This window comes from Fistularia commersonii, chromosome 18 (genome assembly GCF_037954325.1).
Source record: "Fistularia commersonii isolate RoL2024-O1a breed Wild chromosome 18, RoL_Fcom_v1.0, whole genome shotgun sequence".
In the NCBI taxonomy this organism is placed as follows: Eukaryota; Metazoa; Chordata; class Actinopteri; order Syngnathiformes; family Fistulariidae; genus Fistularia; species Fistularia commersonii.
In genome coordinates, this window is record NC_141301.1 from 5,814,408 (window position 1) to 5,840,969 (window position 26,562).

At 39.7% G+C, this 26,562-nt stretch overlaps 1 protein-coding gene across 2 annotated transcripts in view; it reads right to left on the minus strand.

The window, feature by feature from the left end:
* Positions 1–26,562, minus strand: part of pde2a (phosphodiesterase 2A) — a 179,113-nt gene that overhangs the window by 54,400 nt on the left and 98,151 nt on the right. For both annotated transcript variants that reach the window (XM_086164411.1, XM_086164412.1), the window contains exons 3-8: positions 4,472–4,561; positions 4,158–4,246; positions 1,832–1,941; positions 1,181–1,236; positions 971–1,030; positions 269–425 (exon numbers count right to left, since the gene is read on the minus strand). In XM_086164411.1, the coding sequence (XP_086020537.1) occupies positions 269–425; positions 971–1,030; positions 1,181–1,236; positions 1,832–1,941; positions 4,158–4,246; positions 4,472–4,561 (562 nt within the window). The remainder of the gene's footprint in view (positions 1–268; positions 426–970; positions 1,031–1,180; positions 1,237–1,831; positions 1,942–4,157; positions 4,247–4,471; positions 4,562–26,562) is intronic.

The following is a 26,562-nucleotide window of genomic DNA, read 5'->3' on the forward strand; positions in this document are numbered from 1 at the left end:
TAAAATAACATTAAAAATAAAATTTCTAATGTTTTCAAAATAAGAATGGAAAAATAAGGTAAAGAGAGCAATCCAAAACTATCCATCCTGTGTTGTACAAAATGGTTTGTTGAGTCTGTATTATAATCTGAGGGGAACAAAATCATGTGTAACTGACAGATGGAAAGACAAACGTGATGAATACTGAATGGCTGGAACATATAATGCAATTTTGAGTTATACCACCAAAATACATTTGCATAACATGGCTGCATGTGTTGTTGTGTACCACAGAGTTTTAAGATGTTGCGGTCCATCTCGCAGTAGTCTTGATCTGAAGTATTGATGTGGAGCAATGTATTGTCAGACTTAATGGTTGAGGGGCTGAGAGGAGGCCTTTTATAGGAGGCTTGAACAACCTGGACACGCATACATGCCACTGAGGCCTAAGCAAAAACACACATGGTCACATCATTATTATTGTTATTGTTATTGTAGTTGTTACAGTCATTGATTAAGTTTTACTTTTTATACAAAGGTTCTATATCAAAGTACTTTAAATCAAGAAAAAAATAGAAATATTACTTATGTAATACATCCATACCTGTCACAAAATAAACAACTGTGTATTGTCTATATAATTGTGGAAACTGATCATATGACAACATCACATGGAAAAAAGAAGAGGACCCAGGTACTGTGCTTGTGGAACGTCATCTTAAAATATTACGGAGAGAAATGTGAAACTTTTCACGTTGAAATCACAATTTTGATGAATCATAATTTTTTTTTATTAAAATTTTCTTGTGGAACAAAAAGAAAGTTTTTACTTTTTATATAGCCAGACAATTATGCTATTTTATGTTTTATTTAAAATGGCAACACTTAAGTTGTTACGAGCTACCAGCTTTAATGCTGGACAAAAATGCTGAGTCCAAACAGAATCAAATGCTATTATTTGCATGAACAGTTAGCAAAAGAATGCACATACATGTTTTTCCAGCACATTAATGTGTAGTTCATCCTGATCAGATAGAGGACCACAACCGACCTGAAAGAGAACACACACACATTCACACTTGAGGTTTCATAATTAATTTGGTCTTTGCAGAGTTTTTTGCAATTTTATAAAGGACAACTGTCAGGTGATTGAACGTTTAAAATGAATCCTTATTGTTGGTTCTTGAAAGTAAACACTCACCAATAGGACAGCAATGGCCTTGCTCTGCTCCGAGTCCAGGATTGGAATGACAACAGCTGTAGAAAAAGTATTAATATTACATAATGTTATGATTCCAGAAAAATATCCCCTTGCTTTCTTGCTTTTTCTTGTTGTTCTGTTAGACATGGAGACTATCTCACATAAATGTGATTATTTGGACCCATCTACAGATTTTAGCGTGTTCTTTGTTATTGAAATTCTATAATGGTAGAAGTGGGCATGTGTGTTCTTGCAAAAAATTCATTGAATGATTCTAAGGTTATCAGTGAAAAATCTAAAAGAAAGCAATACAAGCAAACAAACAGAAGTTCTTCTGAAATCTCAATATAACATAATGCAATTGTGCGGTAGAAAATGTGTACCAAACTATGTTTTAACATTTGTTTATGTTGAAAATTATCAAGTATGTTTTATAATATAGGAAATTAGAAGACAGACATTTTTGCAATTTTGATTCTCCACTGTTTTCAGTGTTGTTTTGAGACCATGCATTTGTTGCCCTTGTAGTTTCATAATCCTCCCTTATGTCAACTGTTTCTTTCTCACTGTTCTTTTCTCCTCCCACCTTCTTACTTTTTTTATTTTCTGCTCTCTGCAAAGTGGAAAAAAATCATAAATGTACACACCAACCTCTTTTCTTTTCTGTTAGTGGTACTGCAAGCCACAGTCTGTATTTTTCTGGCAGTTCAGATGAAGGAAGGCCGTTACACTGGCATCGCTGCAGCTGATCAACAATACTTCTATAGTTGACAAATACAATTGGAACCATTTAGTGCAAGTGACGACAAAGATAAAGAGCTGATGTGATTGATATCAGAGGAAATTTGTAAAACCATTATTGGTATTAAGGACAGGTGGTTGTTAGAACATGGCCAAAAATGCTAAATAGAAAGTATATTTAATGCATAGTTATTTGGAATATCATATATCACAATAAAACACATGTGTATTATGTTCATGTTTTTTCCTGTTTCAGATGTATGCATTGTAGGAAAGTGGACTGTTGTAGTGAGGCTACAGAGTTCCCTGGTGTGCAACATGCAAAATGAAGGCATTTTCTGATGACTGCAGACATGGAAGAGAAAGGAAAATTGCTGTGTTGTGAAGTCCTAGTGCAAAAACTGCAGCCTTGTTATGGAGCACTGTCCAATGATGGACAACTAACCAGTGAGAGGTGTTTGGCCATAGACTTTTCATCAGCTCTTCTGATGAAGACAAAAGGGCAGATCTGATGCCCAAAAACGACCCATGAAAACTCAGTGAGCAGGCAACAGAACTCAACAAGCTGGGCAAGCACAACGGAGAATCTGATAGAGTTTATATCCCTGAGAGCACAGATATATGAAAAAACATAGCTGTATTAATCAAGCTGTGTTTTTTTTTCCATCCACTGTCAGTCCACGGGCTGCCAGTGGAATTCATACCTTAGATGAAGGATGGCGACCTTGCCTATAATAAAGTTAGCAAGTTGGTGAGTGCCAAATGCATATCAGGCTGCTGTTGGGCACAATGTCCACTCTAAACGTAGGCAGAATGCTTCTCTGTATGCCAGTGTCACAAAGGAAACACTACTGAGAGATGGTGTCCTGGATGAATGGAAGTCTGCTGATGTGGCAGATGTACACAGTCACTAATGAGTGAGTTTTCCATCCCACCACAGCTGCAAAGCGATTGGCACTGGTTGGCTGCAGAATTAATGTAGCATGGAAATGACATATATCCTGCTTAGAATGCCCTCAGGATACACATATGTTATTGCACAGTTAGCACTGCCCAATTCTTTACTTATGCACGACTGGTTTCCTTGGACGGACCATGTCCTTGTAAGTCTCTATTGGGGAATAAACCTCTAAACTGATCCCTGTATAACCAATAACCAAGCTGTGTGTAACCATATTACGATAACATCAGTTACACTACATCTCTAAAGTCCACCCAAATAAAACAGATAAGTAATGAATGTGTATATATATAAGTATATATATAAGTATATATATATATATATATATCAAACAATATGTGTGCATATATATATGTGTGTGAAGGCTAAGGTGAAGGCTCTTCATCCAGTTTTGAGCATTGAGCATTGAGCTACCAGCTCTGTGCACTTTTCTTTTTTCTCTTGATGGCATGTACACTGTCCTGACCTTTTATTTTTTAATTGTAGTTTTTAATTATACTTTATTAATCCCTTGCAGGATTTTTTTCTCTCCATTTAACCCATGAGGAGTTTGCAGCCACTTAGCACCAGCAGGGGAGCACTTATAGTGAACTTGTGTGGGAACTTGAAAAGGCGGCTGAGGTCAGCTGCCATATTACACTTGCGTCCCAATGAGAGGAAACTAAGCCTCTGCGTATATTTTACATCAACCAATTTAACATTTGTGCTGTCAATAGCCTCGGAGTCATGTTAGCTCACAGCTATGATCTTGCAGCAGGCCTAATCCATCCATCCATTTTCGACCGCTTATCCAACTTAGGGTCATGGGGGATGAAGAGCCTATCCCAGCTGCCTCTGGTGAGAGGTGGGGTACACCCTGGAATGATGTCGCCAGTTGACAGTCAATCACAGGGTCACAAAAAGAGATTGACAACCATTTACTCTCTCATTCACACATCTGGTCAACTTTCCCAATTTTTCTTATTAATCTGGAGCATGTTCTTGGACTGTGGGAGGAAACTGGAGAGCCCGGAGGAAACCCCAGGAGAACATGCAAACAAAGGTTGGAATCAAACTAGAGTCCTGAGGGGGAAGTATTAGCCATTGTGCCACCATGGCTAACCACTGCGCCACTGTGCTGTCTGCACTCCTCATGCATTTCTATGAATTATGAGATATGAGATACCAAGGTTGTTCTTCCTGGCTATGGTTACCAAGCAGTCCAACAATGTTTTAAGAATGTTCATCCTCTCTCTTCAACCCCCTGTCCCCAAACATATACATAGACACACATACCTGATCTTTCCCCCCGGTGGCAGTTCATGAGGAGGGTCATCAGACAGCAGCCTTGTCTTTCCATCTAGTGTGTAGATACATACACATTCCTGGAAGTGAAATATACAAATTTACCTGAATATTAATTCATGATATATCAAATTTAATAAACTGTGAGCACATTTTAACGAGGTCTGGGATGACAATAAAACAAATCATTTTCCGTGATAGATGGAGGTACTCACATTTTTATTAATACATTTTTTAGTTACTGTCCCCTATCTGTATGGATAAAATTTGCATATGCGCAAGTGTGTTGGTGGACATCGTAATACCGTGCTGGGTATCAGCTCCCGTACACTATCTCGGAGGGCAATTCGTAGAGAGGAAACATCCACAACAGCTGCAAGCTGCAGCAGAGCATTCTGTGGAGGGAGACAAACAGATGCCTTTAATTTTCTGTATTTTTCAGCTTCATCAGTAAATGAGGTAGGTAACAAAAGTATTGCAACGCTTGCATGTAAGAATATAGTATAAAGCACAAAGAGCCAAGCAATTAATCATTTTAGGTGCATAGTATCCAGTGTGTAGTATGATGAACAAATAGACCAATGTTTTTTCCCCTGTGCAGAGTAAAGGAGATGCATGGAGGAATGATATCTTGATCTGTCAGTAGAACGGAACAGTAACAGTAATGTCACTGAAGCCGCTCCTTTGCTTGGAGTTTGCAGATGCAATGGATTGTGCATGACTGAGGGGAGCCCACACAGTGCTTTACCACGGATGTCGGAATATTATGCTCTGTGACAATAACAGATTGGCACCAGTCTGTCCAGATGTGTCTCTTTTCTTGATACTGCCTCCCCAACACACCACTGTATAGAAGAGAGCCCTTGCCACAACAGTCTGATAGAACATCTGCCAAAGCTTTTGTAATGTAATGCAAATGTAAAGCAATCTGTGCTTGCAGAAAGTATTTAAACATGAACTCAGTTCAGATGTTTTGATTGAGATCTGTTATATAAAATTGCAGCAAAAACAAAAACAAAAAAAATAGAAAATAGCCAATTGTCTAATGTATATACTGAATAAAAGTATATACCCCACAAATGGGGTAAAGTATTAGATAAACAATAGATAAATAATGTTGCTAGATAAATTATTGCCACTGTTAACAAAAAAGCATGGCCATTTTTCAGCACTCGTCACTTAACTCACAATACCTAAATGTTTGTCCAAATATCAATCCTCCACTACTTGTTTTATATAAAAATGGGACAGTGTTCTCAAGTCTTCATCTTGCAAAACCTACATTACTTCTACCAATAAAAAGACAGCAAATATCAACATTCTCAATCTAACAGCGGTTGTTAAAATCTAATTAACTTAATTTAACATTTCTACAATGTTATCTACACATATTAACAAATAAGATGGTCTTTATTGTTTTTAATTTTATGCTTGTGGCTAAATTTCATATAACTGACAAAAAATTCTGTATATTATATCTACCAAATTCCAGCATTCTCCCTTATTTAGGTATACAATTTTAAGGTATACAATATGAAAGCTGAAATGTAATGGCAAATATTCACATAATCACAGAATCATTATAACCTTGTACTATTGCTATTACTGGGAGTTTTAAAGTAATCATTGCTTTAATTTGTATGTTATCTCAAATTTGGTTAGAATTTATTTTATTTATAGTGTTAATATATTAGTGCATATTTAAATTAATACACATAATACACTTCATTTTTAAATTTGCTTTGAATACATATGTGCAACATTCATATGTGTGTGTGTTTTAAATTTGGAAGTGTAAATATTTTCACCAAAGGGTGACATTTTTATACTGTATGTACTTTTTTGGATAAAAAGACTTGTGGACAGTTATAAATGCAGATGTAATAAGAGCAAAGATGTCTAGGGAAAACATTAGCAGATAAAACAATATCACAAGATTAATGTAGTTAGACAACTTTACGAAATGGCACAATCAAAAGTCTATTATTCACAAATAGTGAATAGTTTTAAAGCACTGAAAGTTATATTTTTAATAATATCAATTAAATTATTAATGTATAGGCCAAGTTTTATGACTTTGTTTCCCAAATAAGTGAAAGAGTACTTCTATTATCATTTAAATTTACTTAATAAGAGAAAGAGTGCTTCTATTATCATTTAAATTTACTTAACTAAAGCATTATCCTTTGTGACCAATATGCTGAGTTCAGTTTCTTTCATATTTTTCCCCCTTCCTCTCCACTGAATTCCCAGCTTCTCATCATTAGTACAATATGTGACTAACAGGGGACATTGATTCAGATTAAGTAAAATGAATTAAACTTGCTGTAGTCAAGTAAGCTCAGATTTTATTAATGTAATGCCAATTTGCAGCATAATGCAGCCACAGGGTGGCACTGGCCTATGTCTCTCCAAGCCTGCCTTGGGGGGTCACGGAGCAGTGTCTCCCTGTGCCGGTCCCAAGCCCGGATAAATGCAGAGGGTTGCGTCAGGAAGGGCATCTGGCGTAAAACTTTTGCCAAAACCAAACATGCAAGTCAACCAAAACTATACCATACCGGATCGGTCGCGGACCGGGTTAACAACGACCGCCATTGGTACTGATGACCTTCAGGGCACTAATGGAAATTGGGCTACTGTGGGTCGAAGAACAAGAACAAGAAGAAGAGGAGGAGTGCGTGTACGGAAGCAGAGAGAGAGGAGGAAAGGAAAGAGTCTGGAACTGAGAGTAGGGACTTTGAATATTGGGACTATGACAGGAAAAGGTAGCGAGTTGGTCGACATGATGCAGAGAAGGAAGGTGGATATACTGTGTGTCCAGGAGACCAGGTGGAAAGGTGGTAAGGCTAGAAGCTTAGGAGCAGGCTTTAAGTTGTACTGTTATGGTACTGACAAGAAGAGAAATGGAGTAGGAGTTGTCTTGAAGGAGGAGTTCGTACGCAACGTCCTAGAGGTGAAAAGAATGTCAGATAGACTTATGAGTCTGAAACTGGAAATTGAAGGTGTGATGGTCAATGTTGTTAGTGGCTATGCCCCACAGGTGGAATGTGAATCTGAAGAGAAGGAGAAGTTCTGGAATGAGTTAGAGGAAGTGATGCAGAATATTCCCAGAAATGAGAGTGATAATTGGTGCAGACTTCAATGGGAATGTTGGTGAAGGCAATAGAGGGGATGAAGAAGTGATGTGCAGATTTGGTATCCAGGATAGGAATGCAGAGGGACAGATGGTGGCAGATTTTGCAAAAAGGATGGAAACGGCTGTAGTGAATACCTTTTTCCAGAAAAGACAGGAACATAGGGTAACTTATAAGAGCGGAGGTAGGGGCACGCAGTTAGACTACATCTTGTATAGACGAGGTAACCTGAAAGAGATCAGTGACTGCAAAGTAGTTGTAGGTGAGAGTGTAGCCAGACAGCATAGGATGGTGGTTTGTAGGATGACTCCGGTGACAAGGAAGATGAAGAGGACAAAGGCAGAGCAGAGGAAAAAATGGTGGAAGCTGAAAAGGGAGGAGTGTTGCATGGTTTTCAGGGAGGAGTTGAGAAAGGGTCTGGGTGGTCAGGGTGAGCTTCAAGATGATTGGACAACTACAGCTAGTGCTATCAGGGAGACAGGTAGAAGACTACTTGGTGTGTCATCTGGAAGGAAAGTAGATAAGGAGACTTGGTGGTGGAATGAGGAAGTGCAGGAGTGTATACAGAGAAACCGGTTAGCAAAGAAGAAGTGGGATACTGAGAGGACTGAAGAGAACAGACAGTAGTTCAGGGAGATGCGGCGAATGGTAAAGATAGAGATAGCAAAGCCAAAACAAAGGGCTTATGATGGCTTTTATGCTGGGTTGGATAGTAAGGAGGGTGAGAATGATCTATACAGGTTGGCGAAACAGAGAGATAAAGATGGAAAGGATGTACAACAGGTCCGGTGATTAAGGAGAGACAGGGAAATGTATTGACAGATGCGAGAAGAGTGATGGGAAGATGGAAAGAGTACATTGAAGAGCTGATGAGTGTGGAAAATTAAAGAGAGGCAAGGGTAGAAGAGGTGACTATTGCAAACCACAAAGTAATACAAATTAGTAAAAGTGAGGTGAGGAAGGTATTGAAGAGGATGAAGAGTGGAAAAGCAGTTGGTCCTGATGATATACCTGTGGAGGTGTGGAAGTGTCTAGGAGAGGCAGCGGTAGATTTTCTGACTAGATTATTCAACAGGATCTTAGAGAGTGAGAAGATGCCTGAAGAATGGAGACAAAGTGTGATGGTGCCTATTTTTGAGAATAAAGGGGATGTGCAGAATTGTAGCAATTATAGAGGGATAAAGTTGATGAGCCATACAATGGAGTTTTGGGAAAGAGTAGTGGAAACTAGACTGAGAGCAGAAGTCAGCATCTATGAACAGCAGTATGTCTTTATGCCTAGAAAGAGTACTACAGATGCAGTATTTGCGTTGAGAATGCTAATAGAAAAGTACAGAGAAGGCCAGAGGGAGCTGCATTGTGTTTTTGTAGACCTAGAAAAGGCATATGACAGGGTGCCATGAGAGGAGCTCTGGTATTGTATGAGGAAGTCTGGAGTGGCAAAGAAGTATGTTAGACTGGTGCAGGACATGTATGCTAGCTGTGAGACACTGGTATGGTGTGCTGTAGGGGTAACACAGAAGTTCAAGGTGGAGGTGGGACTCTCAGGTATCAGCTTTGAGTCCCTCCTTGTTTGCAGTGGTGATGGACAGGCTGACAGATGAGGTTAGACAGGAATCCCCATGGACCATGATGTTTGCGGATGACATTGTGATCTGTAGTGAGAGCAGACAACAGGTAGAGGAAAATCTAGAGAGGTGGAGGTATGCTCTAGAAAGGAGAGAAATTAAAGTTAGTCGTAGCAAGACAGAATATATGTGTGTGAATGAGGGGAACTTGTGTGGAATGGTGAGGCGACAGGGAGTGGAGATCAAGAAGTTGGAGGATTTCAGGTACTTAGGGTCAACAGTCCAGAGCAACGGAGAGTGCGGAAAAGAGATGAAGAGACGGGTCCAAGCAGGTTGGAATGGGTGGAGAAAACTGTCAGGGGTACTATGTGATAGAAGACTTTCAGCCAGAATAAAAGGAAAGGTGTACAAGACAGTGGTGAGACCAGCGATGATGTATGGACTAGAAACTGTTACAATGACCAAAAGACAGCAGGCAGAACTAGAGGTTGCAGATATGAAGATGTTGAGGTTCTCTTTGGGAGTGACCAGGATGGATAGGGTCAGGAATGAGTCTATCAGAGGAACGGCAAATGTTCGATGTTTTGGAGAGAAGGTCAGAGAAGCCAGACTGAGATGGTTCGGTCATGTACAGAGGAGGGATAGTGAATATATTGGTAGACGGATGCTGGAATTGGAGCTGCCAAGCCTGAGGTCTCCAAAGAGAAGATTTATGGACGTAGTGAGAGAGGATATGAAGGCAGTTGGTGTGAGAGGAAGATACAGAGAATAGGGTTAGATGGAGAAAGTTGACTCGCTGTGGCGACCCCTGACGGGAAAAGCCGAAAGAAGAAGAAGAAGAAGAAGAAGAAGAAGAAGCCAATTTGCAGCATAGTTTTCTCATGACACTTTACATATAAGTAGATGGAGACCACGATAAGTAAATGTATTAATATACACCAAATATTCCTCCATGTAATTGGCAACAGAGACGAGGAACAACTTCCTTTTACTAGGCTGAAAGCTTGGACAGATCTGAGTTTGATGTGGGTGACCTCCTGTCTTGGTCAGTATGGGAAAAAAGAGAGAGAGAGAAGGAAAGGGATAGAAACCAAGGAGGGTACAAATGATCTATTACTACTAATGGCGGTAGCGCTGACAGTCACACAGTAATTGCCAAAAATATATAATAACTTTAATATTCATAAAAGAGATAGCACTGAGTGGCACAGAGTGAGACTACTGCAGTAGATCAAGCCACATCCCATGGGAACCTGGGAAATTAAAGTGCCTAAGCACATGGGAGAAAATATGAGGCAACCATCATGCATTATGATGGGACATGAGTCTGGTTTGGAAGAATAGGAGGAATGAGAGGGGTGCATCATGGGATACTCTTCGCAGGCTAGGCCTATGGTAGTGGGTGTCTAAGAGAGGGTGTCTGCCTCAAAAGTGGAAATGGTGTCATAAAGATGACAGTTCTGAGTGCTCTTGCTGCCCTTCTGCTTTCAGAGATTCTCTAGGGACCATAAATAGCTCTGTGTCCTGAGAGGGTGAAGATTCTGAAGATTCTGAGTAATCAAAATAGAAATCGGGGAAATCTCTACAAGAGATGGGCTGAACAAAGGGAAATTTAAGAGTCATGCACAGAATATTGACAAACCCAAAGACCAATCCCTCAAATCTGCTTTAGCTAGTAGCTCGCATACTAGTGCAAATAGAGAAGCCTGAAAGTAATTCTGATTGAGATTAAAAGTTTCCGATAGGACAATAAGTGTCAGCTCACTGAAATGATAGATATTAACAAAATTAATGTGAGACTTAACGAGATGGAGGAGCAGGTCTTAAACACAGGAGGGAATGAATCAATGCTAGAATTGAAAGTTTGGAGAGACACAAAACTGTCTGACCAAAAAGGTGGATCCAGACAAACTATATAAGGATCTACTCTGACAGAAGGGTTTCTTTGCTCATAAGGTTTATTTAAGAACTTATGAAAACTCACAATGTTCGTAGCTGATGATACAGTCCTTCAGTCCACAGTGCATGGACCAGTACAAAAATATGGATAAAACTTGAGAACCTGAAAGACCAGCTATCTGCTTCCCTGGACCCTCTGCAGTTTCCGTACAGGCAGTGCATTGATGTGGAGGATGCACTCATCTTTCTCACTCATAGGGCCCTAATCCCATCTGGAGGATACAGGAAGCACAGTGAGTCACCTTCTTTGACTTCTCCAGTGCCTTCAACAGCATCCAACCCACCCTCCTCAAGGACAAGCTGCTGAAGACACAAATTCACCCTTACATCACTGCCTGCATTCTGGACTACCTCACAGGATGGCTGCAGTATGTCAGGGTGTATTGTTGTGATTCCGAGGCCGTGGCGTGCAGCTCAGGAGTACCCCAAGGTACTGTCCTTTCTCCATTCCTCTTCACTCTCTTCACCTCCGACTTCCGGTACAACTCTGTCCTTGCCACCTCCAGAGGTTCTCCAATGACTTGTCCATTGTTGAATGCATCCAATGACGCCGAGGAGCAGTACAGAGGTTTGATTTCTGAGTTTTGTTGAGTGGAGCAACCAGAACCACCTCCTACTCAACATCTCCAAGACCAAGGAGGTGGTTGAGGACTCCCGGTAGAGTTGGAGGAATCACCATCCAGGGTGAAGAGGTGGAGTTGTGGACTCACATAAGTACTTTGGCTCTGCATTAACAAAAATTGGACCAGACACACAACACTGATTAGCTCTACAGGAAGGATCAGAGCAGGGTGTTCTTCCTGAGGAGACTAAGGTCGTTTGGTGTTTGTAGCAGGCTCCTCAAGACCTTCTACCTGTCTATGGTAGCCAGCGCACTCTTCTCCGGTATAGTGTACTGGTGGGGTGTTGCCAGGACTGGTGAGGTCAACAGGCTCAACAAGATAGTGAGGAAAGCCCGCTCGGTGGTGGGACTGAACCTGAACCGTCTTCAATCGGTGGCAGTAAGGAGGGTGAAGGAAAAACTGAGAGCTGTGCTGGACAATCCTTTCCAGCCCCTGCATGATGAGCTGTGGCTGATGGGCAGCGCCTTCAGCCAACAGTTCATCCCACCCCAGTGTAGAACTGAAAGGTTCAGACCCTCCTTTGTGCCCACGGCCATAAGACTGTATAACAGCAGTCTGGATGGCACAGAACTCTGACTGGCCTGAGGTGCATCTGTACTACTTCCACAACCTCACTACCTCATCCCATTTACTACCTCACCCATTCCAACGTTATGCCCTAACTCTGATGCCTTTCTTATCCTTGTTGGTCCCAACTCACATGCATCCTGCCTACTTTTGTTTATTTATTTTAATCTTGTCATTGCTTTTGTCACTCTACTTATATTGTCGTTTAGTTCTGGTTGTCTATTTTTCACCTTTACTGTTCCATTATGTTGTCCATTTTTATACCTGATGTTGCTGTTGTTGTTCTTGCTGCTGTCTATTTATTTGTGGATATCTTTGCTATCTTCTGTCTTCCAACTGCCTCTCTATTTACACTTATATTCATATCTATTTTTGACATAATTTTGACATTACAAATAACTGTTATGCTACTGTGACAAAAGTATTTCTCCTGTTCGAATCAATAAAGTTTATCTTATCTTATCTTATCTTATCTTATCTTATCTTATCTTATCTTATCTTATCTTATCTTATCATTTGTTGAAATCAGTGGACTAATCTAGACAATGACTTCACACAAGTCATACTTCCAAAAAAAACAATAATATAAGGAGGGAAAGACGGTGTTAAAAGAGTGTAGAATTCAATTCCAGATGGCATACTCAGCCAAACTTCAAATCTTCTGTTAAGAAGGAGCCCATTTTTACAACACTGTGGAGGAAGCCACAACGGTGATGGCAGAGAAGTGGCTAAAGCTAACGGAGCCTACTGCCTGAGACTGTTCGAGGAGATCAAGAAGCTATTATGGTTTGTCAGCGGGAGATTAGGGTTAACAAAGATTGACAACAGTCAGAGAAATTCTCTTGAAATTCAATCAGACAATATTGCGGGGGACCAAGTTACAGCTGGGTAGTCTATAAAAAACAAATGCTTGATAGAGAACAGTTATCATCATGTGTTTGTATTCCAGTTGTATTTTAAGACTTCAGTCTTGAATACAGCTTTCAGGAGAGGTTCAAGATTCCCACTATTAGCGATGTTTTACACATCAGGATATAATGTAGCATAGCTTTTAGCTTTCTTCCCTCAGCCGCAGGGAATCTTCAATCTTTGTAGTTACTGCTAACAGTTAAGACAATTCATATTTCATTATATTTCTTATTCTTTCTCCTTTCTACTATTATCTATTACTGTTATGTTTTTTATGTGAAACTCTGGCACAAAAATTTCCTTCGGGATTAATAAAGTTGTTCTCATCTCATCTCATCTCTCATTAACAGCCAAAGGAGCTGAAGAAGTTTCTTTGATACAACAGAGAATCAACAGAAAAACAGGTAAGAAAATGTGATGTTCCAACTTAACAATAGCACCAAACAAAGATAAAAATTTCTAGATTCCATTATCCAATCATTTTCTTTCTATTCAGCTGTAAAATCCAAGTTAACAAACAAGTCAAATAAGTCTTAATATGGAGGAGAGTTATGCTAAAACCATTGCTTTCAAGGCCCTACCTTGAAAGAGATCTTTCCCCAAGGGTCTTTAAGAAAAATCCACAGGTTTTTTTTTTCAAACCCCTAAATGTTTAAACAACCAAACAAACCAGGGCAAAGTGACACTCACAACATATATACACTCTACTGGAATTGGGAAATAGAAGAGACAATTCAGAGGGGACTGAGGCAAGGGATACAGGTGTAGATAAATAACACAATGAATATCCATGACACATTATGAGCCAGGAAGAAGGGCAATGAAAGCATTAGTATTTAACTGAGGTGAGGACATAACAGGGAGATAATATCATCATTAAAATAACTTGATCTTGAACTAAAGTACAGTGTAAATTGGAAGAGATTATACAAAATGTTGAAGGCTATTACCCTAAAATGATCACATCGAAAGCTAGATAATGAAATGAAATAGATGTTTTCTTCAAAACTTGATCCTCCACTTCCCCATGGAAGGAAGCCATCATTTCTATCATACCAAAAGATGGAGAAGTGAAAATTAGCCTGCAAACTGAAGTGGACTAAAATACCAAAAAAAGGGTTTCTCCAGGGAAGAGTCTCTCATAACCTGGCAAGATAGCCTAAAAACATACAGGAAGGCCCTCTGTGATGATCAACCCATCACTCAACACAGATTGGGGAGAATAAGAACAGTCCTAGGTCCTCTTAAGACCTCTAGCCAGGCTAACAAAAAGTCTGGGGTCCTCATGTATTGTATACTCATGTATACTGTTGAGGGCTGCAACGTCTTCAAGTGAAAAAATTCAAGTCCAGTTGCCACAACTAGGAGATTTCAACAAGAATTCACCATGACCCTGATGACTGAGACCCTCCACTGATATCTTCAGTAATCTTTTTGTTTCAATCAACTATATCTTTTCAATCCGTCCCTCACCAAAGTACTCAAAGACGTTTTTCCTTTTGTTGGCAATGCTATCCTAGATATAATTAAATGACTGTTCAAACAGGCAAGTATCTCAACTTTTTAATATAGCTGTAAAGATATTTATATTTATATTTATATTTATATTTATATTTATATTTATATTTATATTTATATTTATATTTATATTTATATTTATATTTAATATAGCTGTTATTGAACCCATCCCACTCTTAATCCAGTCGCTTTAGCTAACTATAGACCCATTTTGTAGTCTCAAGATTCTTGGAGGCATGATCACAAATCAATAATGTAATTTTCTGCATAACAATGGGCTTTTTGAAGTTTTCTGATCAGGCTTTAAAATGCATCATAGAACCAATATAGCAACCCAGCACAGAACATACTAGCTGTTAGCCATGTATGACTTAGTTAGTGCCTGTCCTTTCCAACATCATACCTCTGTCATTATTACACTCCTGCTTTCCCGCTTTTCTGGTGAAGACAGAAGCCCAGCCGGTTTTGCCAAGTGCTTGCAAGAGGGCCAATTACCAAGAGCTTGCTCAAGGGGAAATGTTGGGTTTCTGCAAAGCAATTCAAAGGGTATGGTCCAGACCTGCTCTACATGTAAAGTGCAATGAGACAACTCTGTTGTGATTTGGTGCTATATGAAGAAAATCTGACCTGACTTGACCTGACGCCACAATCCACAATAGCAAATTGCAAATTAATGAATAAAAAAAAAAAACCTGGATAAACATAACCCCCAAAAATCTGAAATGAACTAGTTAATAAAACAGTAGTTAAAAAAAAAAAAAAACCAAACATATTACAATTGGCGCCTTTGATTTGATTTGGAGAGACATTACATTTTATACATGGACAGGCAGAGTGCCGACAAAATAATGTAGCTTTATGTGCGGATAGGCATTGGTATGCATTGGATAAACATCAATTAGGGGGCATAGAACACTATTAAGATCATGTAGCTTTAACACCCAGGAAATGGACTGTTGCAAAGTGGAAAAGTGTGCTGTGGTCTACGTTTCAAATTGCTTTCGGAAATAATGGACGGCATGTCCTCTGGGCCAAAGAGGAAAAGAACCACCCAGACTGTTATCAGCGCAAAGTTCAAAAGCCACGGTCTGTGATGGTATGGGGATGTTGTTGTGCCCATGGGAGGGGAAACGTGCACATCTGTGAAGGCACCATTAATGCTGAAAGATATATACAGGTTTTGGAAGAACATACTCTGCCTTCTAAGAGTGTTTTTTTTCAGGGCTGTCCCTGCTTATTTCAGCAAGACAATGCCAAGACACATTCTGAACGCATTACAACAGTGTGGCTTTGTTGTTAAAGAGTGCGGGTACTAGACTGGCCTGCCTGAAGTCCAGACTTGTCTCCTTTTGAAAATCTGTGGTGCATTATGAGGCGCAAAACATGACAATGAAGACGCTGAACTGTTAAGCAACTGAAGTTGTACATTAAGCAACAATAGGAAATAATTACGAAGCTTAAACAATTAGTGTCCTCAATTCCAAAATGTTTATTGAGTGCTGTTAAAGGGAAAGGTGATGTAAAAATGCCTCTGTCCCATTTTTTCTGGAATGTGTTGCAGGCATCAAATTCAAAAAGAGTGAATGTCCCCCCCCAAAAAAAAACCAATCATTCTTATCAGTTTGAAAATTAAATATATTGTCTTGGGAGTGTATTCGACTGAATATAGGTTGAAAGTGATTAGTATATCATTGTATTCAGTTTTTATTTACGTCATTTACATCACAACTTCATTGGACATGGCGTTTGTATGTCCTCACATTGCTGGGGGGATTTTGAGTGCATGTACGGACGTCTCTTTGTTGGCCTGCCCAGAGGGGATACCAAGGGGCTTGAGTCAGTTGTTGTAGGAGAATACTGTATGTAGATCAGAGTCAGCTAATTTTAACCATTTATTTTGGGAGTGTCCAACACTCACATCTAACTGATGAGAGATTCATAGGAGTTTGGAAATTATATAATGATATATAATTTTGATAATAATTTTCCATAAGGTTGGCACCATTTCTTCCAATTAGCAATTCAATGTTAGCATCCATTTGGGGTATTTTCACCTCATGAAGGTATTTCCATTTATTTATTGAGTCTTGTTTTGGAATGCGATGCTCTGTGACTGGCAGTTTTTTTGCATATAAACCTCTGTGAGCTTATGACACTTCTGGCCTGCTATGTTACTAATTTCAAGACCAGAGACTACACTGATGCTGACTGGTTTCTCTTACCCCATTGTGTGCAGCAGGATTTTGCAGTTTATTCCCGGAGTGTTTATCTTTCTTTTAAGTGAGTCTGTGCGAAATGTTGCAGGATCCATAAACACGTGTGTGAATAATCTTGTCCGATTTGAACATCTTCACTTTCACTGGTGAAAATAGCAGGGGTACACAGATTCGCGATCTTGTTCTTTTGGTCACTACCCACAGAATAAAATGTTAAAAAATATTTTGCTGTTAGAAAAAAAAATTGGCTGTGAGATGTGTTGTGTTTCTTTTATAAAAAGAAAAGGTAAACTAATAAGTTCAAAGAAAACATGCAATATGAATGTTCAGTGTGAAAGTGTCATTCTGCAGTAAAAGTTATTGTTTTCTTTTGAACTTATAGTACTTTGGTCTTATCCCCCAAATTTTCGCAGGAATGCAGTAGAAAATACCCCATAGCCGCAAAGTGAATTTGGGACATGTTTCTCCATTCAATGACCCCTGTTCACTCAAACTACCTATTTGGGTAGGCCAGGTCGGTTCAGTGAACTTCAATGCCAAAACCAGGTGCAAGAACACCCCTGCTCTTCTCCTTAGCCAAGTGTCTGAGACATATGTGAGCAAATCCGATAACATTCCATGAAGTCAATCATTGATCTTTGGTCCAAGGTGTTTATGATCAAACCTTTGCTGGAAGACGATGTTTGTTATGGCCTATTCATGGCTTTTAGAAATGTCGAGTAGCAAAACATAATTCAGGTTTAGTTTGGATAGGTTGTTCCTCTCAATCAAGGTTTCTCTGTCATTGCTCACATGTATGTTGAAGCCACTGAACAGAAGAATGGAGTCACCATCATTTACTCTCCAAGTAAATCTAAGAAGGCTAGATACTCTGACAGACTGTTCAGCACAAGAACACTAACAACCATCACAGCTCTCATTCACTCTACCACTTAATCCTTCTTTGGGAGCTATGTTAAAAAAAGAGTACAACTATTTCTAGTGACTACCATGCTACTTTAAGATTAGGGTCCAAAAGAATGTGTGATCAATTGGTAACCATGCCTACTGTGATGTAGGATTTGCCCCTTGGGGATAAGTAAAGTTTATTCTGATTCTGAATCCAATGACATGTTTTGTATTGAGGAGAAATAAAACAACAAAGAAGAAACACTAAGACCTCCATCAAACTCAAGATCTCTTCCACAACTTACTAACTGATGGTACATACAGGCAACTCAAAGGTGCGGAGGCATGCTTTCGCTTCAGATAAAGAAGATTCATGAACGTGTATTAGATGGGGTAACGAAAAATGTGATCACTGCAATTAACGGATGACCAGTCCAGTTGAAGCCTGCCTCTTGCCAAATGAAAGCTGGGACAAGCTTCTGCTCCACTGCATCCCGGGGTGTAGGATAAGTGGTAAAGACAATAAATGCATGAATGTGAGCACACACACACACACACACACACACACACACACACACACACACACACACACACACACACACACACACACACACACAAGCACACACACGCACAGACAAAAGATAAACAAACAGAAGATGTGTTAAGAGGGACCATAGGAATGTTGCTGTTGGTCCTAGCTGTTATTCCAACAGAGCCTGGTCTCCAGTAGCATCAAAAACTTACTGGAGACACATGCACTGTAGAATACAGCCACACCATGAGGACCGGTCCCACCTTTCAGAAATAACATAGCCCCCTGGGTCCCTAACCCTTACATCTCCAAGAACTATCATTACTTAGATTAGAACATAGTACTTAATGTTAATGAACATTAATCCGAACCTCTCATCCCAGTCCTTATGCTAAATAATGTCCTCACGTAGTCTCAACCTGAAACTAGCTGTCACATTGTAATGTAGGAGAATTTTAGAGACTTGTCGTCCAGACACGGTGGTGCAGTGGTTTGCGCTTCCGCCTCACAGCACGAAGGACCCTTGTTTGATTCCGACACTGACCTTTCAGTGTGGAGTTTGGGTTTTCCTTCTATAGTCCAAAAACATGCAGCAAGTTAATTGGGAAAAATTGCCCCAAATGGTTGTTTGTCTTATATGTGATCCTGTAACTGACTGGCAACCAGGCCAGGGTGTACCCCGCCTTTCGCCCGATGACAGCTGGGGTATGCCTCAGCATCCCCTGTGACCCTGAGTGCAGGAAAGGGCTCCATGATGGATGGATGGATGGACAGTATCCAGGTGCCCTTTTCTCCTGATCACTTAAAAAAAGGAAATGGTGTCTTTAGAAAAAAGTGTCTGATTGATAGTAGTCACCAATGTATGCTACATAGTAAATATAAAGTGTTCTCATTTTTATTTAAATGTTCAATAAACTGTTTAGATGATGAAAGGCTAGTGGGGGCCAATAATATCGGGCCTGTTGTTAATGTCTGGGTAGCCTTCAGAGTATAATGCATACTTTCAGTTAAGTGTCAAGTTTAAACTTTCTGGGAAAGTAAAATGGATGTATACCAATGCAAACAGCATTCATAAAACAGAATTAATAGCCATAACGATTAAAACAGTAGACTCTTCATATTATTTTATTTTTTTGATAATAATTATTCACAGCAGTCTCCATGTGCTTCCAGATACATCAGTTAAAGCTGTTTTTATTTGTAGGAAGAAAATTGACTTACACAGAAATGTATTTCAAAGTTCTGTGCAAGCAAGAAGAAATGAGAGTGACACATTAAGAAATAAATCATACATTCATTTTTCATGTTTATCCAACTATCCTGCAGTCAGGGATGCGGTGGAGCTCGATGTTTTCAATTGTCTTACTGCATGCTTTGAACAGTGGGAGGAAACCGGGGAACTAAGAGGAAACCCATACAGACACGAGGAGCAAAAAGAGAACATGCAAGCTCCATGAGCAAAAGCAAAAGCTTCTTGTTGGAACTGAACGAAGAAAGACTAACCAGTGTGACACCGTGATGGCCACAATCAAAACAACAAAAACATAATAGAATAGAATAGAATAGAATAGAATAGAATAGAACTGCATTAATCCCAGAGGAAATCCTTGCCACAACAAATTCACAAGAACAGAAAAAAACTCGAAAACATCACCAAAATTCAACAACTAGTTAGATGTCCTCTTTCACTAGATCCATCCATAAATCTCCTCTTTGGTCTGTTTAAATTATTATCTGATATAATAAGGAAGAAATTATCTATCAGAAAGTTGTCGATTTACTTACTTCACGTTAAAGGTCAAAAATGGTTATCTAATTGCCTGCATGGGGCAGAAATTTACAGTTTTTACAGTTCTTTTTACTTTTGTACAGAAATAAGTAAACCGACAAATACATAGTAGGTATTGTCCCAATATGAGATGTTTTTGCTGCTTCTTGTTCAGAAGCAGTGTTTCCAAGAGATGGAAGATTATTCCTGGAAATCAAATGACTATGTGCCTCACTGTGGAGCTTTTATAGAAATGAAAGGCAGCTCGCTTCCCTCTGCATTCAGGTGTCTCTTTATATTTATGGTCTCAGTCAGATCCACCTCTCACTGATTGAAAACTACTGTCTCCATGGTTACTGACAGTCGCAAGGCAGACAAAACCCCAGACTTCAATACTTCAGAATAATGGTTCATACAATCTATTCTAGTTGATGGCTTGGTCAGTTCATGTCTGCTGTCTGTATGGTTAATGTGTTCAGTATTACCACATCTCTATAAAAGAATTACAATACCTTAATCACACCCTAAGACCTGGTTTTATAGATTTGCTTTTATACAGCATATGCTCATCCAAATCAAGTCGTCGAAATTGATTTGAGGTGATAAATAAAGGCAATCGTTGTCAAAATATATTTGTGGTAACTGAGCTTGAATTTCTTCCCCTGAAGATGTATCTCCTCTAATCTGAGAGCCTCCTTCAGTTTGAACTGGAAGTAGACACTTGAGACATCCATGGTAAAGCATTGCTTTGAGTTGGTATAGGTCCTTTGTGAAAACCAAGCATGAGCGATATTGTAAGTCTTGCCCCAAAGAAGCTTGATTACATAATGGTGATGATAAATATAGTGAAGAAAAATTTAAATGCAACAATTCCCAGTCTATTATATATATTTGCAAAAACAAACAAACAAAAAAAAAAAAAAACGTGGAGTGATTTTACACAGTTTCCACAGTGATATTCAGTAATAATTTAATTCAGGAAAAAAGTTATCCATCAATGCAGTCATCAATGCAGTCAACTCAAAACGCTATTCAAATGGAACAGGTAAAACAGTACAACACTTGTGTGGATTATTTATGTTTTCCCTGCATGGTTCAAGGATGGTTGTCCACCACTGTAGTTTTTTTTCTACTCCATTACTGTCAATATGAGCTTATGGTGAGCCATGAGCCTGTCTGGCTAGTGTGAGATTCACAGCCTATTGATTCTTTAGGAGACGGTTGCTCATATACAGTTATCAGTTCCACGTAGTGCGAAATAACCAGGTTTTTGGCTATCTTCAACACAAACTGTTTTACTTCTCTCTGATCATCAGTCAGTTTGTAAATTGCATCAGCTGAGGCAATCTGCAGCACGTCTTGCAACCTCTTATCTTCTACCATGGAGAGTGTGTACCGTCCACAGCAATCCATCTTTCCGGTGAGTTGGTCTGTTTTTCTGATGTGGACCTAGACATTTTGTTTCTGAATTTGAACCCCAACAAATGGTTCAGTTTTGACTGGTGACACTGCGTGCTTATATAAGCAATACAGTAATCTCTAAGAGCAAAGTTAACATTACTGACCTGCATGCTAGCTCCAACATATTTTTGCATTGAGATGTAGCAAGGGATGGAAATGCTCCTGTGATATACAGTTTTATAGCATATGACAATATATTAACATTAATAATGCTAGAAAAATTACTTCATAGAGGAGAAAGCAGAAATAATATGAAAAGGGAAAAACAGTGCTGTCACTACATTCTTCTTGTGCCGTTGGCCACCGCACCTGTTTCTTCTTAGCTTGTTCCCTTGCTAGGACCGCACTTGTGTCCACCTCAATTCAAGATCTTTTTCACTTCTGTTCTTGCTTGGATAGCCATGGTTACTTCTTGTGTTCCTTGTTCTCCAGTTTTTGCTCTACTATTTGTATTCCCACATTTACTTGATCATTCAATTCTATCTAATTTTGGTGTAGAATTTCTCTGTTCCCTGTAGACTTTGGACAGATGTTTTTTTGTCTGTGCCTGAGACTCCTCCCTTACATTCCAGCAGTTCTCTGCTGGCCTAAAAATATCAGAATCACAGACTGATTTTAATTATATTTTGTCCATGAATACTTATTAAATTATTTCAAATGTTCTGTCTACTTCCTTTCATAGCTTTTTCCCTGACTGTGCTGCTTCCAAACATGTATTTAAATATTGAAGCATTTATCCAATCACATTTTAGCCGTTATTTGTTGCTAGGCAGGGTCAAAGTCAAAGAAATCTGCCTGGAGACATGCAGAATCAGATTCACAGGCACTCTCGCAAGGAATAAATGTAGATGAAAATGTTACTTCAACCAATCAGATTTTGAGTTGCGACACCAATGCCTTCTAGAGGGGTATGATGATGTCAGCGTGTCACACAACCTTTGATTGGATAGTTGGAGAGTCAATTAGCCAGAGCTAGCAGGCTGCATCTGTAGTGAGCTGCATGACAACAAATATAGTTGTGTGGATATAATACCTCATTTTTCAACCAATGATGGCTGAAGAAATAGAAGAAATGTATGTAGTTGCGGATTTATTATCAAATACATTTTCAAGACAGACTTTTCAAGAAAAGCTGGGCATCCTAAAGAGAGGTTAGGCAATTCTGAAGCTAGCAGGCCAGTTTCAGCTAGGCAAAGGGTTTGTCTGTCACTTTCAGTCTGCTAACTATGAGCAGGCTCACAGGCTCCAAAGAACAATGTAAATTGTATTGCCGGGAGTGCTTGGTATTTGCCACTGATCGAGGCGAGACCATTGGCTTGATTAAACAAGTTTTGTGACACTGTCGAGTGAGAAAGAAGCCAATATGAGAAACTCTATGAGGCCACTGAATGGATCGCAGGCACTCCGAGTGCACGAAGAGGTCAAGCACAAGATCCTTGTGAGCATGACCACCAACTCCATAGCAGGACAGGATTATTTGCTAGACCGTCCTCGACCCCCAGAAGTTTGGGGAATATAAGAAAAATTTCCTACACACAGCCTTCATGAGCTTAACACAGAGCCATGGAACACTTTTGGATCTGTCTCGGTTTGACACAGAACTGATTGTTATGTATACCACGGATGGTTTTACAAGAAAATCTCCCACTGATCTTTACTCTCTTCATCAGAAAAATCCATGTGACAGCACGGGGTAGCTGTACACATTTATGTGTTTGGCACTGACAATGCCTGTGTCCACTGCTTCTGTCAAGAGAACATTTTCAGACCTAAAGAGAATTATACCTTATGCCAGAAATACAACATGGCAGGCTCGACTTTCAGAATTAGCATGGTGATAGAAAATTACTTCTTAATGGAGCTGAATCACAGCAGATAATCTATACAACAGAGTAACTGAAACCTTTTTGAGAAAACACAGGGAGGACGGATTATGTGTACAAATTATCAGAATTTCGGGTGGGTAAAATGTTTCTATTTTCCAAAATAATATTGCAATTTTATGAAAGGATTATTGTTGATTGTTTATGTGTGATGCAGTGGTAGCTGGAGTAGGACACTTGTACACGCAAGTCAGTAGCAGCATTTATTGTGGCTACACAAGATATCTCTGCGATGTAAAGGCTCTTTATACTGCATTTCTGCGTAATAGTTTTTATAGCCATAAAACAGTTATTGAGGGATGGATTGATAAATGGAGCACTATTAACAGTTTTGGTGTGAAATGCACGGCCTGCCACTGCATTCCAGTGACAAGAGAGCTGTTCTGATATTCATATGTATGTCCTATGCTTACAGTACTGTGTAGTCTGTCCTCTGACTCCCATGCTTGTAGCGTGACATGTCAGGCTGGGATTTTTTTGTCTATGAGGGACTGTATTTTAAATTGTGTACCTTGTGCAGCAGTTTCCAAGAAATGTAGCAAATTACAATTAAAACATTGTTTGTGTGTTTTTGTGTCTTTGTGTTTGTATGAGTGTATAATTTGGTATTGTTTCAAGGTATATCCTGTAAGAAATTCCAGGATGCTTCCCTTTGTGGGTTTTCCTGTTTACCTTTTCAGGAGCACACACACACTAACACTCACAAAAAAACCCAACAACAGTTCAAAGGACATCAGTCTCTCTAAGTTCCCTTGGCCTTGACATTACCACTGTCCACATGCTTTCCCTCTTTTGAGTCTCTAGAGTCCCAGCCACTCCTGTTTTTTTATATGAACATTTCTTTGTCTGTGTCATTTTCCTGTGTGTGCATGGGATCAGGGAAATTTTGTGAAAAATATGTATTTGCGCACAGTTGCTCTAAATTGTTTAATCACCCATGGTCCTGGGGCTAGGGATGTCAAGTAACGCTCAAATAAACAATCCATTCATTTGTTGTAACTATCATAAAGATAAAGATAAATAGATGCCCAATCTGTAAATAGAATTTCCCCATCAAGGGATCAATAACGCATGGTTTATCTTAATCACTATTAAAACACACTCAGTTTGCATCAACTATATGTTTGAACAATCTGGTAACATTATATTCTTAGTAAGTGCCAACTGCCTTCTCTGTTTTGTGAATGGGAAATGGGTAGAGTTAGTGAAAGTAATGTTTGAGAACACTGGGACGATTACAGACAAGCTGTGGTTCACCTGTACTTGACACTGATTCGAGTTCACTGATTCTGGTCAGGCATCATCACATGTTAGTTTGGTTAAAAAGGCATTAATCAGGTGCATCAGAGGCATCTAATGAGAGCCATGAAGGTATTTTATTTATCATTAACCATTTTTGCTTTCCTTTTACAGAAAAAAAAAGAAAATGCTCAAGTGTACTAAGACCAAATTGTCCGTAAGTGTGAATGGGAGAATAAATGTTTGTAAACCTCTATATAAGCCCTGTGAATAACTGGTGACAAAACCATGGTTTACCGCCCAATGTTGCCCAATGTTGGCTGGAATTGGCTCAAGTCTGACTGCAACCCTAAGTGATAGATAAGGTGTGGAGGATAATAAATAGAGTCAATGAAAGGGAGTGATGGTAAACGGTGATGCTCGCAGTGTGTTCCTTGTATCCAGTCTCCTACATAATTGTGCTTTGGCACTCAATAATTGTTTTTGTTTGTCTTGTTCAAGGGCCAGTCTTTTAATGCGGGGTGCCTTGTGTCTATGTGGCAAAGTAGTATTTCAGTTTTTAAGTTCCTGTGGTCTCAGTAGGAGTCTTATTTTCTTTTAAATGCAGCTCTTTTGGTGGTATTCTGAGACCTTATGGTGCCTCATTATTGGCTTGTAGCCCCTTTTCAAATAAGCTCTCTTGTGACACTTGTTTGCAGGCCAATTTGGGGAGTCTTAGCTTGCTGACGTACATACCAAATAACCCTTTGACTGAGTCAAGTTTAGGAGTAAGATGAAGCAGAAGTCTTTTCAAAATAAAACATTTTTCTTTCCAAATGGTCCGTGGTTAGATAGTCTGAATTGCAAAGGGTGAACAAGAAAGGAGCCAAGACCATTCCCTGAGGGGCCCCTGTGCTGCAGACCACCATGTCTAAGACACAGATCTTTGATCTCATAAACTGTGTGCAGTTGGTGAGGTAGTTCCAAGATCTTCTTTGTGAGGTGAGTGTCTACAACCATAAGCTCAAGCTTGTCCCTCAAAGAATCAATCTATGAAATCAATCAAGAAATCAGAGAATGTGATCCTCACAGTGTTTTCAGGGTCCTCTAAGTGAGACAGAGCCTGGTGCAGGAGAGAGATGAATATGCCAAGAGGTAGGCGAACTGTAGTGGGTCCATCGATGGTCAATAAACATCACCAGGAGGCTTAGATGGGCCAGGATCAGCCACTCCAGTATCTTGATGAGGTGTGATGTCAGCAACATCGGTCTGTGACTGTTGAGATCCATTGGTTGCAGCACCTTTGGCACCGGTACCACAGAGAAGGTTTTTCAAAGTTGTGAAACTCTCTCCAGCTTCAGGCTCAGGTTGAAGACATGCTCCACAATCGCACAGAGCTCAAGAAAAAGGATTGGAGAGCAGAGTCAAGGAGCACAGGAGCAAGGAAATCAGCAAGATTATTAAGATGCCCAAAGCACCAAGCTCCAATTGTAGCAGTAAATACACCCCAAACATCAAATGCAGTGAAGACCTGGCAACACAAATGTATATGTCCATTCAGGCTCCTACATCTCATTAACCATACCTGATGGTAAAAAATGGATCAACAGCTGCATCACTCCCTCCTATACATGTTAATGCACCAGAAGCAGGGTTTGGGTTTTCTCAGGAGGACAACCAGTCCAGAGAGGAGTACAAATATGTTGTGGGGGTTTGAGGGAAGGGAGGTTTAGATGTTTGAAATCTTACTGACAGCTCAATAATCCTTAGGCAGAAGATGCAAAGTTCTGGGAATGTGCCCAACCTGGACAAAGAGAAGAGGTACTATCCCATTAATCAAAAGGAGGGCCCTGCTTCAATGTGCCAATACTGGTGGCAGATGTAAAGGCACCAGCAATCTCATCACAACCTCAAGAGGAACCCAAGACAACAGTTGTAATACGAGAGCATAATCTTATGGGTGACTCTGGAGCCATTTATTCATGCATCAGAGAGACTGGCTCAAAACTCCCCCTCTCAAGGTCATCAGTTAAAACCATAGGGAAAACAGAAATAGCGGTGGTCATACAGCAAGTCCCAGTGCTTGTTCTGGAAAAAAATATAATCATATAGTTTCTCTACTGTACTCATTCGCGAGAGGGCATGTTGTGCC